Source organism: Opisthorchis viverrini (assembly GCF_000715545.1).
Source record: "Opisthorchis viverrini unplaced genomic scaffold opera_v5_8, whole genome shotgun sequence".
Lineage (NCBI taxonomy): Eukaryota > Metazoa > Platyhelminthes > Trematoda > Opisthorchiida > Opisthorchiidae > Opisthorchis > Opisthorchis viverrini.
The window spans coordinates 1,243,968-1,259,132 of record NW_008751664.1 but is presented as its reverse complement, the minus strand read 5'-3'; the positions used below and the strand labels follow the sequence as shown (position 1 = coordinate 1,259,132).

The window sequence follows — 15,165 nt, the reverse complement described above, 5'->3', positions numbered from 1 at the left end:
GTAGAAAAATCTTTCTGCTATCTCAGTCGGCTCGTCCGCAAACATAAGATTAGGGTTCGAGCCCACCCAGTCCTGCAGTAGCACTCTACACTTTGTAATTGTGAATTGCATACCAAACCGTGAGGCAGAATCATCTAGATTGTTTAATGTCGTCTTCATTAGGATAACATCGGATCCATTAAGAGATCTGTCATTTGCGTACGCGACATCTGTGTGCGAAAGCCCTGGGACCATTTGAACTCCGCAAGCATTAGAGGCTGGAAGTGAGCCTTCTGTGAATGGCGAAGTTGAAGTGACCAGTCTTGCCTGACACCACTTGGTGTATTGAACTTGAGCGAGAGCTTCCCACAGACCTTTATATGTTCCAGAGACTTGGCATACAGTGCTTTATGGAGGGTGAAGAATTTATTGGGGACACGTTTGCTCTCTAGATGCTGGCATATTGTATGGCGTTCCACAAAATCAGAGATGGCTTTCAAGTTCAGGAGAACCATCATTGTTGGCTGTTGGAAGCAGGTTCCTTGTTCCAGAACTTGTGGGACAGCGAAAATGTGACTGATGTACCCTCTTTTAGGACGGAACTCCGCTTGTTTTTCAAGGATCTGCCTCTCCTTGTGTTAAGTTGGCTTTCGAAGGATAGGAGCAGAAAGCACCTTCGATACCACATTGGTAGAGTAACCCAAGTTAAGTGATTTATGGTTTCCGGTTTTCAATTCCAGGTTCTTCAGTAATAATGGCTCTAGTAGAAAGAATGAGTATCCTTGGGATCCGTAGTTTTGGGCATGAAACGCCCCAGAAGATTGAGTTTTTCACCCCTGTAACTCTTATCCTCGGTCCGAACGGGACGGGCAAGACTGTAAGTTGTTGGTAATTTACATGTGTTTTTTCCCATATGTTCAAGTTCCAAACAAATAACCAGATCCGAATTGTCACTGTCCAACTTGTAAACCGGGTAATTTGAGTGTCAGTCTGCAACGGGCAGATTTGTCACCCGCCACAATGACCAGCTATTCGTCAAATAAACCCGCCTGCCAACTTGGCCAGATATAGCATATACATACCATCAATTTGTGCTTCTTTTGTTCGTTCGCTACGGTTCCCATGCTATAAAGCACTACAGATACACCTATTTTTGTCCATCAAGAGCGACAGCTCTTAAAAAGGAACTGAATCTCGATCTGAAACTTATTTGCGCGATAAGAGATAGGCTGCCTTCGAAGAGAGTTGGTTTGTTCGGAGGACGGCCTGTTCACTCAAACTGTTTTTTTGCGTATATATCCTAGCATACACAAACAACCGCGTTAATCTCTAGGGTAAGGTGAAGGTGGACAGTATCCTTTTGAAAACTTGTGGTTCGAATGCTGTTGAGAACTCCCAATTTGAGGTGCAGCTAATGGTGACGGTAACCGCCCATACAATGATATTGGTCCCCCAATGATATCTTAGGACGCTTCTGCTTGAACAGAATCCCACAGAACCCGTCAGCTAGATTGTTTTACTTGAAGAACCACCGTATAACGTATTACGTATAAAATGTAGGTTTGGGTTCTGACTCTCTTTGTCATCGCCTGATGGCATTACTTTGAAACACACAGCCTTCTTCAAAACAACGGGGCACGGGGCAGCTCCATCGAAAAAAAGCTGACCTCAGACGTGTCCCCATTCGGAGAGTATGAGCTTTGCAGTACAGAAAGGTTTTGATAAGTCTTGGAATACCCCTGGATAACCTGTGTGCTGAACGACAGATTGGGTTGCACAGGTAGCATGAGGAGCAAGAGCACTCCACATAACTAGTGAACGAAGATTAGTCGGCTCAGCAACGGCAGACGTTGGAACCTTTCTGTCGTTCACATTTGTTTCATCTCTGAATCCTGTCTTTTTCAACATAACTCAAACACAAGCATCACCAAATCTTCTAGACGGAGTACCTGATGCCATAGAGGCCAGACTGCTTTTTTTACCTGTCTGTCATTGACATAACCCAGGCTTTCGTCAAATTAGTTTGGCCCTACCTCAATACTTACTGATTCGTGTTGTTTGGTGTGCGATCCCGAAGTATGGCGACGTCACAGATCTGTAGCTGGAAGCTTATTCCTGTGGAGGTTATTGGTCCGAACTGGTTCGTCAAACGCGCGTAGGCTAGTCGGCTGCTTCTCCCAAGTTGAAAGTCAGAAGTGTATAGACTCCGAATTCTAGTACACCCCGATGACTTGTATATCGCATCAATTTTAAACATGCTTATCTTGTCACCGTTCGTTACTTCCTGTTATTTTTATTCACCAGACTATCATCGAGTGCCTGAAGTACTCTACAACGGGAGATCTTCCTCCGGGTTCAAAAACGGGTTGTTCGTTCATCCACGATCCACGGGTATGTGCCTTCCCTCTCAATGGGATCCCAAGTGCTATTGTTGGAAGCTTCGCAGTACAATTTCTATTTTGTTGAGTTATTTGCAAACGGAAGACCTGTTTAGAGACTATCCCTTTCTGTAGCTGATCGTATTTAGCTGTATGTCTTGAGATGGAATGCGTTCCTGTGTATCCTGTATTTACTTTACTTTACTTACTTCCAGTAACTTACTAATCTAACTTCAGATCACGTGTTAGACCCCCGGTAATTATAAGTAGGTTTTTTTCGAATTTAGAGAATGTGTTTTTGAGCTAAAATTGATGGCGTGTGAACCAGTAAAGTCTGATCGGTTCGGTTCACATTCTTGTCTCCGTCTAATTATACTGTTACATGTGTCCAAAAGCTACTGACTCAAACATCTATCTACCTGGAAGCCGATTCTGGATTACCCCTTCCTCTTCTCGAAGTTTTTGCGCATCTTTTCTGATTGTTGCTACCGTACCCTGAACATCGAACATGTTCTACATAGATGACTGGCGAGGTTAATTGTGCCATATCATGGTTCTTGCTAGGTGGATCAAGAAACTCAGTGTTTCACTGAACTAATCAGAGGAGAAGTGACGAGCCTTTTAACTGACTGTGACATGTTTGGTAGGTAATTTCCAAGTTTCAGGGCAACAAAATATTGAGAGAAGTCTATCCCCACAGTGACCGGAATATCAAGGTCAAATTTGACTGTGTTGCACTTATACCAGTGATTAAGGTATATTTATTCATATTTTAACGGACGTGGTCGCTCGAAATCTCCAAACAGAGGCTTATTACACTCACCGCACCACCCCTGGGCAATGCCCATATGCGGTCGAACAAGGTGTTGGAATTAAAGTTCCATAAACCAGCTATGAATGTTTCTACACCAACGTGTACATATTCTTCATTTCCCTGAAGAAGGTTTGACCAGGTCGAATCGAGTAAAACGGGGGAACGGTCGTTCCGCTTTCGAGTGCGTTCACGTGCCCCACGCACGACGATATTCTAGCCAGTAACCAACTTTTATGTGTCTAGCTCGAGGCTCACAACAGTCCCGCACAGTTTGTCTCGAAAACCAGCCTATTTCTGTTTCCCGTTACTAAAAAGTGGTGTGTTGTTGCACACATAATGTTCAGTGCCTCATGCACCATGACATGTTCTTCCTGAACGAAAAACCTGTTTGGACACCGGACCACACCCAAATGTTTATGAATTTTCTCACCGTTGGACACGAGACATGTGGCTGACCTCTGGAAAAGAGTAAAAATCTGATGTAATTAAATTAGTCAGTTGGCCAAAGGCACTGAACTGTGTTCGGTGCTTGTGTATGGTTGTGAATCATGACTATGATGCATTGAGGTGTTGCCCAATATTGCTTGTTGCTGTCGTTACTATTTTTTATGTTGTTATTATGGGAGCAGATGAGGCAGAGATCTTTTGGGGTCCATTTACTCAGCTTCTCCTGCCCCGCATCTGTATGGCCATATTCAACAGGTTCAAGTTAGTTTGATCTTGTCAACGCCCTGCTTTGTAGATCGCCCGGGAAACGGAAGTGAAAGCCAAAGTCACTCTTCAAATTAAGGATGTTCGCGGTCAGCCAATGATTGTCTCCAGAGCGTTGGTCGCTACGCAACGAGATAAGGTGGGTTCTGTGAGGCTACCTATACTTCGAGTTCAGTCATCACTTATTGTTAACGTTAATCCTAAGAGATCCTGATCTATGTCTATATCTCAGCTGCATCTGATTCACCTATGAAAAGCTCCTTCTCTCTCCAAGAAAACCCTATCGACCGTTGTCCTGTTACTAAGCCCCAAAGTCTAGAGTTGTTACTACCGTGACAACGTCCGTATCCTTCCGCTGTCTTGCGGGTCAGACTTTCGAGTCAAAAGGTCAAATTGGAGTCTCAAACAAATTCCGGTCTTTGACCTGGACAAGTATCATTTACCGTCACAAAACAGGCGAAACTAACGGTTAGGCCTTGTTTTCATATCTTTCAACCGCTTCTTCATACAAACCCATCGATGCAATTACATTTTACGTCGCTTAGCCCTTACCCCATAAACAATAAACACGTTTTCTCTCGGCAGAACACGCCACTCGTTAAGTTGCTGAACACCATTCGAAAACCCACTACCGGCTTCGCCCATCTTGGGGCTTGTCATTGCAGACATAGTCCCCGGATTTCCAGCAACTACTATTTGAACATCAAATTGTGTGTAACTGACGAAGTACACTTATTTGCGAATTACAGCAGTGTTAACGAAAGGTTTACCCGGATCTCCAATGCAATTTGCTAATGAAACATTTCCTTACTTCTGTTCACTTTGGTGTCCAATTAGAACATAAGTGTGTTCTTGAGTATCGTGACTTATGCAGCAATTTCAGTTAAAGTACCTCACAGGCGAGATACTCATTAACAAGCATCTTGTGTTTGTGCTCTTATTTCACGTCTAATAAGTGAGCAAAATTTCTTTTCTTGAAAGTTGAATTTTGCTGTAGGACACACACGCTTACAAGACTCCACTGTGGCGATAAATCCCCAAACAGCTCCGGTGAACTATTCGGGTACCTAGTGATCTCATGTTACCCATCGCGTGAGAAGACACTGTTTTACTGGATTTCTATCCACAGCAGGAGTACACCGTGAGACTATCCAAAGCAATCAAAGTACGCCATCAACATGCGAAATTACTTCAATTTCTCGTGGTTTCTTCATATGCTCTAACGAATCCCGGTAAAGTCTAGTTCCTGCCGAGAAATTTGGAATCTTCGACAGGTGGAAAGCACAGATATTTCACAGTTGACCCAGAGTTGACATCGCGCCAGCTATGTGCGATTTCAATGGCGAAGCGCTTGCGCATCGACTACACTGTGTCCGGGAAGGGCAACAAGTGCCAGATAAACGGCATTCAATTTCTTATTCCATTAACCTCAGATTCCACTTCTTCGCCTTAACACACATGAACGCTCAGAGATCGTGGAATATCCTCTCGCGTGTTCGTTATGAAAATTTTCATCCAACAGAGTTGCACTCTGTTTCACTTTCCAACTTCGGAATTGAAAGAACTGGAAGGATCGCTTCAACGTTTGCTACCTCGAGAGCCAAATGGTTCCCTTACTGATTTACGGTATGCAGATAATGTCGAGCTGCGGGTTGTAATAAGATGAAGAAAATAGATGAAATACTTTAGGCCATCTGGTTTTGTGATGCTTTTCACACCCTCAAAAATACAAAGCCGTTCATCAAATTTTGCTTAGCTTATTGGTTGCAATCCGACCATTCGAATTAGTTAGTAAACATACCCACCCATGTAGCTCTATCATTTTTCTCCCATTATTGCCCACAGAGTGATTGTCATGATCGGTTCGGCTTCCTCTCAATTCAGCTGCTTATGGCCCTGGCATGGCGTCAGCCCGTTGGTGTACAGAAGAGTTGGAAATGTATTGGAATATTGGCAGTTCATTCATTGGTTGCTGATCAAGTGGCTGTTGATCTGTTCGCAAGTTGCCAGCAGTCCATTTGCCAAGCTTGGCGAACAGATAGAGAGTCATTTGATCAACTATTAATGAACAGAAGAATGTGATGAGGTTTCGGGGAGTTTGCTATAAAACGTTTTCTCAGCAGCACCTACCTTAGTTTCCCACACATCTGCACGTTTCTGTCATTACATTTTTCGACTCTCCTTCCAACAGGCCAAGCAAGGCACTCTGAAAACACTTGATGGGTCTATCAAACGTCAGCTTCCTGACGGCAGCATAACCAGTATCAGTTCTAAGTGCGCGGAAATTGATCAAGAGGTGAGCGAACTTTCTTGATTGCTATGCATCGCTATCGTCCCCACGCTAACATGCAGGCCATAAGTGTGATACAGAGTACAGTATATTCCTCCTGTACTCATATCACCCGCACAGAATGACCATGTTGATATCCTACTCCAATGAATGAAGTAAATCGGTCGCTCATCGTTTGTTTCACATTTTTATGGAACTTTAGTCGGCTGGGAATTTTTAGCCTCAGCTTGAGTCTTGTGACAAATGAGGATTTATACCAGTTCACTGTAATGGACTCCGCTTACTGCTAACCTGGTGTGGCTTGGTCACACTTAGTGCTTAGAACTGCCTCGAGCTGTTATTGGCATTTTTGCTCGGGGTACCGCAGGACTACCTGTCGCTTTGTTGTTTTAACGACCTTCTGGACGGTGACTCGTTGGGGGAGAGGGGACATCTGACCATAGGGACACTATCCCTTTTTACAGACGGTCGAGCGTTTTTCCAGCAGTTTTATTCGTGCTGATTGCTTCTATGTGGCTCATTTCGATCATGACACCCCAAAATGAACTGACGTTACAGTTGGATTGAAACTCTGTGACTTCTCTTCGATCCAAATTCAGGTAGTCCATCTCCGATATAAAAACATCAAAGAGCACCTAATGAAGATGGTGACACAAGCGATTGCTTTTTGCCTTGTGTGGCCCTTTGAGGAAACCGTCATTAGGTTATGATAGTTGGTCCTACATCACAATTTGGTATTGAGCTCCAACTTCAGTGTTCCCTATGTTACTAACATACCAACATTCTTGGATTGTTCCCAGTCTTTTCACGATCATTCTTAACCAACTGTGCCCTCGTTGAAATGCTAACAGAGTCCGCTACTCAGTATCTCTGAGCTGCTTGTGGCCGGTCATTATATCGGGTAGGATGTCTAACTACCGTAGGAACCGGGGTATCTAGGTTCAGCTAATTGTCTGTCCGAAAGCTAAGTTTTCTACCGATGAAAGGAGACCCATAATTTACATGGACTGTCCATTTGAGAGGTCGTCACTCAAGGAAGCAAGTGTTGTCTGATCAGGTTGAGTGAAATGTGTGATTGAAAGATGGTAACCTGTCTAAGAGCGAGCTACTCACACGATAGATCAGCCTGTCATGGTCTCATGGATTAGCCATCAGGTATTAGCCAGAAGCTCGCGGGTTCGAATATCAGAGATTCGTGATTAGCCTTCAAGCTTAGGTTGGCTTTACGTGCGACACAATATATTATATGAAAACTTAAAGTCCTTTTGTTTTCTACATATCTGGCAATCATTTAAGTGCTTTTGCAAGCTAACAATAAGCCAGCCATACAATGATTTGTCCCCGTTCCAGATGGTTACCAGTCTTGGTGTCTCCAAAGCCGTGCTGGAAAATGTGATATTTTGTCACCAAGAGGATTCTAACTGGTGGGTTTTTCTGCGTTCTCAAACGAAGCGTTGATCTAACTTGAATATAAGCTTGTTCGCTTATAACGGTACCTCATCCACCTAACCATTCTCACTGACACTCTCCTCTTTCTTGATGTTCTGCTCACCTTAACAACGGGCTCATATGAGCGGCTACCCTCATGCCCAGAAGTGGTATTGTATTAATCAGTCGTAGACTTCGGGAATGATTGTGACTGGCCTCGGTGTAGCCCGCAGCTACTAACCGGAAGGTTTGTGGCCCCAGTCTAACCTTGACTTCTCAATCGCTGCTATCAAGGCTTAGACAACCGATGGTATCCCGGCCCGCGTGCCTCCGCGTTGTGCGTTCGCTGTGCACCGAGATGGTGCTACAACTGAATGGCTTCCAGTACCACTACTATTATACACTCGAAAATGATGTGAGGACTATTGTCCTGTTTCGGTGCTGAAGTTTTCAATTAGTGTTTAGCAACAAGTTTTCGCCAGCCCAGACTGACAATGCTGGCGCTTCAAACAAACTCTAGTGTGTACTGTTATCCATGAGTTCAACCGCTTGCCGGTTCCTGTTATGAACAACATGCTTGGGGCATCATTGATACGCCTGAGCTCATTAAAGCCCACATCATTGACCACGGATAATCTCCGTGCACATTGATTGCTCTTGTTCACCGCAGACCTACTTTTCCTCATTAATACTCTCTCGTTTACAGGGGAGGTCTACGATATTAATGCTTATCTGTTTTCAGGCCACTTCAAGAGGCCAAGTCTGTAAAACAACGTTTTGACGACCTGTTCGCTTCTTCGCGCTATGTGAAGGCTCTGGACGCCATGCGAAAGTGCAAACAGGAAAAGGTGCGTCTCTTTCGAAGTTGACCTTATTTTTCACTGTCAGGATACTACGATCAAAGTGTACAAAGCAGAGCTGAAACATCTGAGCAAAAGTCGTGACGAAGCCGCAAAGGTACGTGTTTTTGCACATGTCACTGTTTGTTTCATTAGTAATGTTCGAAGTAAGTTGTTATTAGGTAGCTGGTATGTACCCGCGTTTACACATGAGCATATCTATCCAATGCAAGCCCGTTCCGGTTACCTACCAGAGGTTCAGTTTTCCCTGGCGCTTGCGCATTTGATCGTTCTTGTCGGTGGCCAACATTCACTTCTTATTCAACATACCGTTGGGCGTGAGACGACTCAGTGGTTAGAGCGCGAATTTACTGACCGGAAGGTCCGTGGTTCGAACCCGACCTCTGCCTCTCGACTTCCCTTGTCTAGGCTTGGGCAACCTGGCAGTATCCCAGCCCTCGTGCTTACTCCAGGTAGCACGGCAGCTAAGCACTGAAAGGGTGCTATAGCCGAACGATTTTTTAAATTTCAACTTACCATTGGACTGCTTTTAGTTCTATATATTTCCATAGCCGCTCTGTTAGCTGCTCTGCTCCCCTCACATAACATCCAACATCTTTAATGGAGGTCACAAACTGCATTCTTCTAATCCAGTTTTCCTCCANATAGGCCGAACGATTTTTAAATTTCAACTTACCATTGGACTGCTTTTAGTTCTATATATTTCCATAGCCGCTCTGTTAGCTGCTCTGCTCCCCTCACATAACATCCAACATCTTTAATGGAGGTCACAAACTGCATTCTTCTAATCCAGTTTTCCTCCAGTAAGGGTTCTTTCAATTTCAGTACTAGTTTATCAACAGTGTTTCTGATCTTGATTAAAAAAAACTGAGCTGGAAAACCATTTTTAAACCTTTTAGCTCCATGTTACATGATATTGATGACAGTATCGACCCATATTTTGCTAGCTATGACTGATTGGCATCAAAGACACAGCAGTATGCACTGACGCACAGTCTCATGTAAATCTAGTGGCAAACGCCTTAGAAGCAAAGAGTATCGTCACATCTTACTGGACTTACTGTCTATACAAACAGTGCATTGAGGATTAAGTGGGAACTTGGTCACTGACAAAGAAGCTTTGGACTCAGGCCGTGCAATCAAATGAAGCTCGTGTAGGCTTATATGAAGATGGTATTCTAAAATCTAGGTAGTTGGGACTACATGTCAGCGTGATTCTTCCACTATGGATCAACTTAGTGTGATAAATCATCAAAATGATAGATCTAGCCCACATTTCAGTAAGCCTCACATAATTAGATATTTAATCGACCTACCCCATGCTTCACTCAGATTTAGTACCTCCTTACTCTGTCCTGTGTGACTACTTGATACAGACCCAACTTCCTATGATCAAGGGCCTTTGTATAGAAAGCGACTATTTTCAAGCCATCCCGAAACTGATTACTGTTACTGTATTACTTGGATGCTTTTACCCGTTTTCAGCATGCTCCGATTCTCTCCTCTAGATTCGGTGTGAACGGGAAGAACTACAGCATTCAATAGAAAAACAAGAACAGTTACTTGCTAGCGTGACAGCAAAACTCAATCCCATCGTTGTAAGTGCTCAGTTTTTGTGTAGTTGCTCAATATTCCTCCCTCTACGGTGGCCATCTTGTTTATATTACCTCATCAATATCATTTCAGGAACAACTTAATTTGTACAAACAGAAGTACGCTGAACTTATTCAACTGCAAGCTCAACTAAGTGAGTGGACCTAGTTGGATGGTCTGTTACAGCCTCATTTTTTCTTCAGAATCACATGAAGCCGAGAAAGCTCATTTGGAAGAGGCTATTAGTAATCTTCGAGCCAATATAAAAGAAGAATTCGATGGTATGTTACTCTTCCTGCCTAGCCTATTTTTTGGTTTCTACCCTTGGTTTAAATGGGTATTCTATGCCATTATGCGTAGTCGAGGGGACAGGGAAGCCTCTTGTAATGAGTTCGTTTCTTCGCTAAAATTCCTCGTCGCCCATGTGTCAGCTAGCCAGTTGATGCAAAACTACGAATGTAAACAATTTTGTCCTTGTTCTTGAATCTGGATATGGGTAAGAGAGTGATAGTGATTCAGTTAATTCACGCTGACTGTGACTGGTTAATCAAATCGTTCAAAAAATCGTTCAGCTGCAGCACCCTTTCGGTGCCTAGCTGCCATGCCACCTGGAGGAAGCACGAGGGCTGGGATACTGCCAGGTTGCCTAAGCCTAGACAGAGGAAGTTGAGAGGCTGAGATAGGGTACGAACTACGAACCTTCCGGTCAGTAATTTTGCGCTCTTGCACTGAGCCGTTTCAGAGCTTGCTCAATTTTCTTTTGAAGTCAGAGTTTAGGTTAGCCTATCCGCGTTACATCTGGCTAAAACCAGTAATGTCACACAAAGAACACACCTTACTGGCCACCTCTGGTGCGATTCAAGCTGGTTTTGGTTACGGAGTTGACTGGAACCCGACCAGCTGATCTGCAACTCTGAAAAACCTGTGCGAATTATAAACTTGAGATGCTTACGAACACCTCATTCCCATGGACTTGTCTGATACTGACGTCACTGGTTTCACTCCGTGACTCATCGATGAGAACACAATGGGCAGATTGCTTAACTTTTGAAATACGAGCCTCTTATGTGGCCAACATTGTTTTTCGAGGTCCTAATAATGATGGGGAAATGTATCTGGAAGTGCTTCGAAAGTGGCGTGCTTTCACTGACTGACAAAAAATCAGTTGTTCATTCTGTGTACGCACACCTCACACTGACATTCATTGACAAGTCACCCAAAAGGACAGATTTGGAGGCTGTCTACTGGCCAATGATCCTGGTGTTCGCATACACTCAAAGTGAACAACTACGCTCACGTTCAGTTAGGAACATATTTGGAAGTTAGCTATAGTTTAGTAAGATTCGTTTGAGCAGATTGAAGCCATGTTCACTTATCTAAGATATAAGTATGGATTGATCAAAGTTATTGCGAGCTGAGGTCTTTTTTAACGTAAACAGTCGGTACCATTTTCAGCCGAACGAGTTATCGCTTCGGAACTAACAGCAAAATTGGAATGCAGCTTTTGTAATCGTCGTCTACCTTATCATTTTATTTACTTTTTTATCTTTTCAAGGGAATAATGAAGAACTGTCTACTCTGGTAGAGGATTCTGGGACGGAACTTGAGCGAAAACAGCTTAATCTATCCAGAGTAAGAACCCGCTGGCTATCTTTTAAAGCGATCATTCGTTCGTGAAGTAGAAACGGGCTACATTATAGCAATGAAAGTTTACTCCTCTCATCCAATTGATTGAAAACGGCATGCACTCAGAGATTGATCAAGTACCCATGTCTTGCTGCCCCCTAGATTACACCTCTAAATACCTGATCAATGTCATCTTTATTTATGTTAACTGTGCGGGAAGTGGTGACCAGTTCCGATACGGTTTACAATGTCCATACCCTCTCAAATTGAGCAAAGGTTTCGTTTCTGAAACTGATTTTCCTATGTCCAGCTCGATCATGCGCCTCAAACCGCATAGGATGAGCTCTAATCTTCGGGTGTCGTCAAGATCAGCAGCTCATTCTAACGTCAGAAAAAGTACACTATCACATTGCGATAGCCATGGGGTACGCAGATCTTCCGAACGCCGGATGATCAGGTATCTGAACAGTGACAGAAAGCGCTGGTACACTGCGAAAGTTCAGGAGATGGCGAAGACCTTGGCTGCAAAAAACAACAACCGCGTCATAATTAGGCTAATTTACTTAACTGGCCGAAAGGAAGGCGAGTGTATGCGAAACGATTTGCAAAAAAGATATAATAGCAACTCATTCGCGGGATCATCTAGGGCGGTGAGCTGAGCATTTCAAAAAATTATTCAGGCGGCCTTCCGTAACAACCCAATGAACCTGATTGATACGTTGACACCAGTTTCCCACCGTTTGTGGCAAACATTCTTGTGTGATAACTTTTTACTCTGTCTCACTCAGTTTCATTTGTCCCTGGGAAGTTTGGATTTTCGTTTTTATAATGGCAACAACGACTGCCATACTGCTATTGCCGTGAAAGTAAAGAATAGACGTAATTGTTTTATTCTGACATACCTTCTTCATAGCGTCCACCTTTTCAGGTACAACCCTGACCGATTCCGCTAGCGTTCATTGTAGTGGAATCCTAGTTTAAAGAAAGGCTTATCCGTAATCCTTATAAATGAGTAATGCTCTTACATCTTTCTCTTGTATATCCACAGGTGACCATTGAGTATGTTCAGGTCGATTCTTAGTTTCACTTTGTCCGTTAGTTCCGCAAAACTCATGACCCTAGTGTGTGCTAGTAGCATAGTCGCTAATTGTCCCGTGCCTGGTGGCTCTGATATACCACCAGAATTAATATTTCTTGTCATTGCTCCTATTTATGCAGTTGGAAGAGGCCGAACAGACGAATCGGGTGAAAATGCGTGAATCGGAAGCTCAGCGGAACAAGGCGATGGTGGAAATTGCACAGTTGGAGCTGCATGTGAAGGTGATCTATACAGCACTTGGATCCTTATTATGTCGTTCAAGTCAATTTCGTACCCTTACCTGTTTTTTATGTGTGGATCTTTTCTAGAATTTATCGGAGACGATATCCAACCGAAACAGTTTACTGCGATCCGCTGTAGAGCAATGTGGTCTGGCAGGTGAGTTTTTTGACGAATCTTTTTTTGTTATCGTAACCTCGATTTGACTCCAAACTTCTGTCCAGTATAGGTGAACCGGTTGTGCCTACATTAATTGCTCTTTAGAGGAAAAACGACTCTGAAGCAGTTAAACCGTTCCTTACTTTGTGGTACTGTTCAACTAGAGAGCTTGCCCAAATCCAAGACACAATCTAGCATGGATTTTGCAAGCATTGGTACCATTAGATGCATGCATGCTCCGTATTCTACGAAAACCTTTTTTTTTCATACAGAATTGCGTGTGTCGTTCTTCAAGTGGTGGTCATATCACTAGGTTACCTCATGGTACGATGTTTCCTAGTAGCTCAACAGATGAAGGTTGTTGGGAGCTGTTGAAAATTACGGTGAGAATAAGTTAGCTCATCCTAGGTGAGTAACAGTAACCAGCGTCAGATACAAAGCAAGGTGACTCAATTGGGTGATGACTCCATACCACGCGAGATGCAGTCGCACTTTCCTTGCGGGCACCGAAGAGCTCCCCAGATCTCTTCTTTTTGAAAGCGCAGTGAAGAAGACCACCATATCGACAACCATGTAGTCCGTCGTGCATTCCTGCGGTACAGTTTATTCTGATAGGCTATTGGGAGATAGTCTCGTATGCTTCTAGATAGAACCAATCACGGTAACCCCGAGGTCGGTACTCAATATTGATTCATGCTTTGTCTGTATCCCTTATCTTGTTTTCATCCTCTTGTTTCCTCATTATGCATGAGATAGTGTTTACCGCAGAACTGAACTAATATGGACCCACTCACTGTGCAAGAATCACCTACTAACTACTTAAGTCAGAATACAGGTAACTTGAATCAACGTATAAGGTTTGAAAATTCATGTTCAAGCGTCCACTTGGGTAGTACTGGACCGGCAGTCGCGTGACTACATTCTAGTTGTTTGTTGTCCGTCTTGTTTGCTGCGTGCTTATGTATCCCAAGGCTTTCATATGATGTGCTCTCCTTTCTTGTCCTTTTAATGGAGTGGCCAAACTTCATCAACATTTTGAGCGCATCACAGTTTCGTCACTACAAAAACCCAAGGTATAGTTGTGTCCCGATACAAACATCTCATGCAGTTGGACGAATATGGAGTTCTTTGGAGGTGGGAGAATAAATTTAGGAATAGCTAGCTGAACTATTTGCTTGTGTTTACACAGGGCTGGGGGTAATGGAATCTGTAGTCCCACTCTGTAGCACCTTTGATTACTTAATACCGTTGGCGTCCTTGCAGCACTACCCACAGCTTGTTTATCCATTGTCACGTATTAATGCACCTCTGGTTGCTCAGCGATATTTAGTCTGTTGACGCAAAGTTGATCCCATCTGTCTTACAACCTTAGCAACGTAGTTCTAACTCCCAGCCTTTTGGAAAACCACCAGGCCTTATGCGTCATAGTTCTTAGTTTGATCAGATGGGACAGTGAAAACGAAAAAAAACAACAGAAATATAGACATTCTCCAGCACTAAAGGTGTTCAGTCTATAATTCAAGCTCTCAAAGGGCCTCCATCGCTCTTCCTATCTAGTTCAGGTCACTGGTCATCGCCAATCCTTACTTGTCAGATTGATCTACACTCGCTTCCTTCTCCGCTTCTCAGATGTCGCATCGTTTCTGGAGTCTGATAGCACAATGACTGAAGAACATGTCATGTCTGTGACTTCTGAACTGCAACGGCACATGGATAGTACCATGGAGGCGGAGTTACGTCTAAAGGTAATTCTCGATTAACATTATCTACTCCTGCACTTGTAAATCCCTGACACCCCGAATCGGTTCACCGAATCGCGATATTGATAACCGTAAAGTGAAAAATCTATTCAGCATACCAAACGAATAGTTATCCTATTGTGGTCTGGTGGACTCTCACTAGAGAAGCCCAAAACCACATGGACAACTTGTCCAGCACTTCATTGCGCCGGAAATTCGGTTATAATCTCGCCATAATCCAAAGGACGTTGCATTTAAAAGCACAAATAC

At 43.5% G+C, this 15,165-nt stretch overlaps 1 protein-coding gene across 1 annotated transcript in view; it reads left to right on the top strand.

Annotated features, from left to right (window-relative positions):
• Positions 1–657: 657 nt before the first annotated feature.
• T265_00786 (hypothetical protein) overlaps positions 658–15,165 on the top strand; it is a gene marked incomplete at both ends in the record, with an annotated part of 42,278 nt that continues 27,770 nt past the window's right edge. Inside the window, 14 exons of the mRNA XM_009164658.1 lie at positions 658–856; positions 2,284–2,370; positions 3,914–4,021; positions 6,074–6,178; positions 7,523–7,596; positions 8,343–8,448; positions 8,489–8,557; positions 9,969–10,058; positions 10,147–10,207; positions 10,257–10,334; positions 11,609–11,685; positions 12,898–12,999; positions 13,087–13,156; positions 14,786–14,901. Coding sequence (XP_009162922.1) covers positions 734–856; positions 2,284–2,370; positions 3,914–4,021; positions 6,074–6,178; positions 7,523–7,596; positions 8,343–8,448; positions 8,489–8,557; positions 9,969–10,058; positions 10,147–10,207; positions 10,257–10,334; positions 11,609–11,685; positions 12,898–12,999; positions 13,087–13,156; positions 14,786–14,901 — 1,266 coding nt within the window. The remainder of the gene's footprint in view (positions 857–2,283; positions 2,371–3,913; positions 4,022–6,073; positions 6,179–7,522; positions 7,597–8,342; positions 8,449–8,488; positions 8,558–9,968; positions 10,059–10,146; positions 10,208–10,256; positions 10,335–11,608; positions 11,686–12,897; positions 13,000–13,086; positions 13,157–14,785; positions 14,902–15,165) is intronic.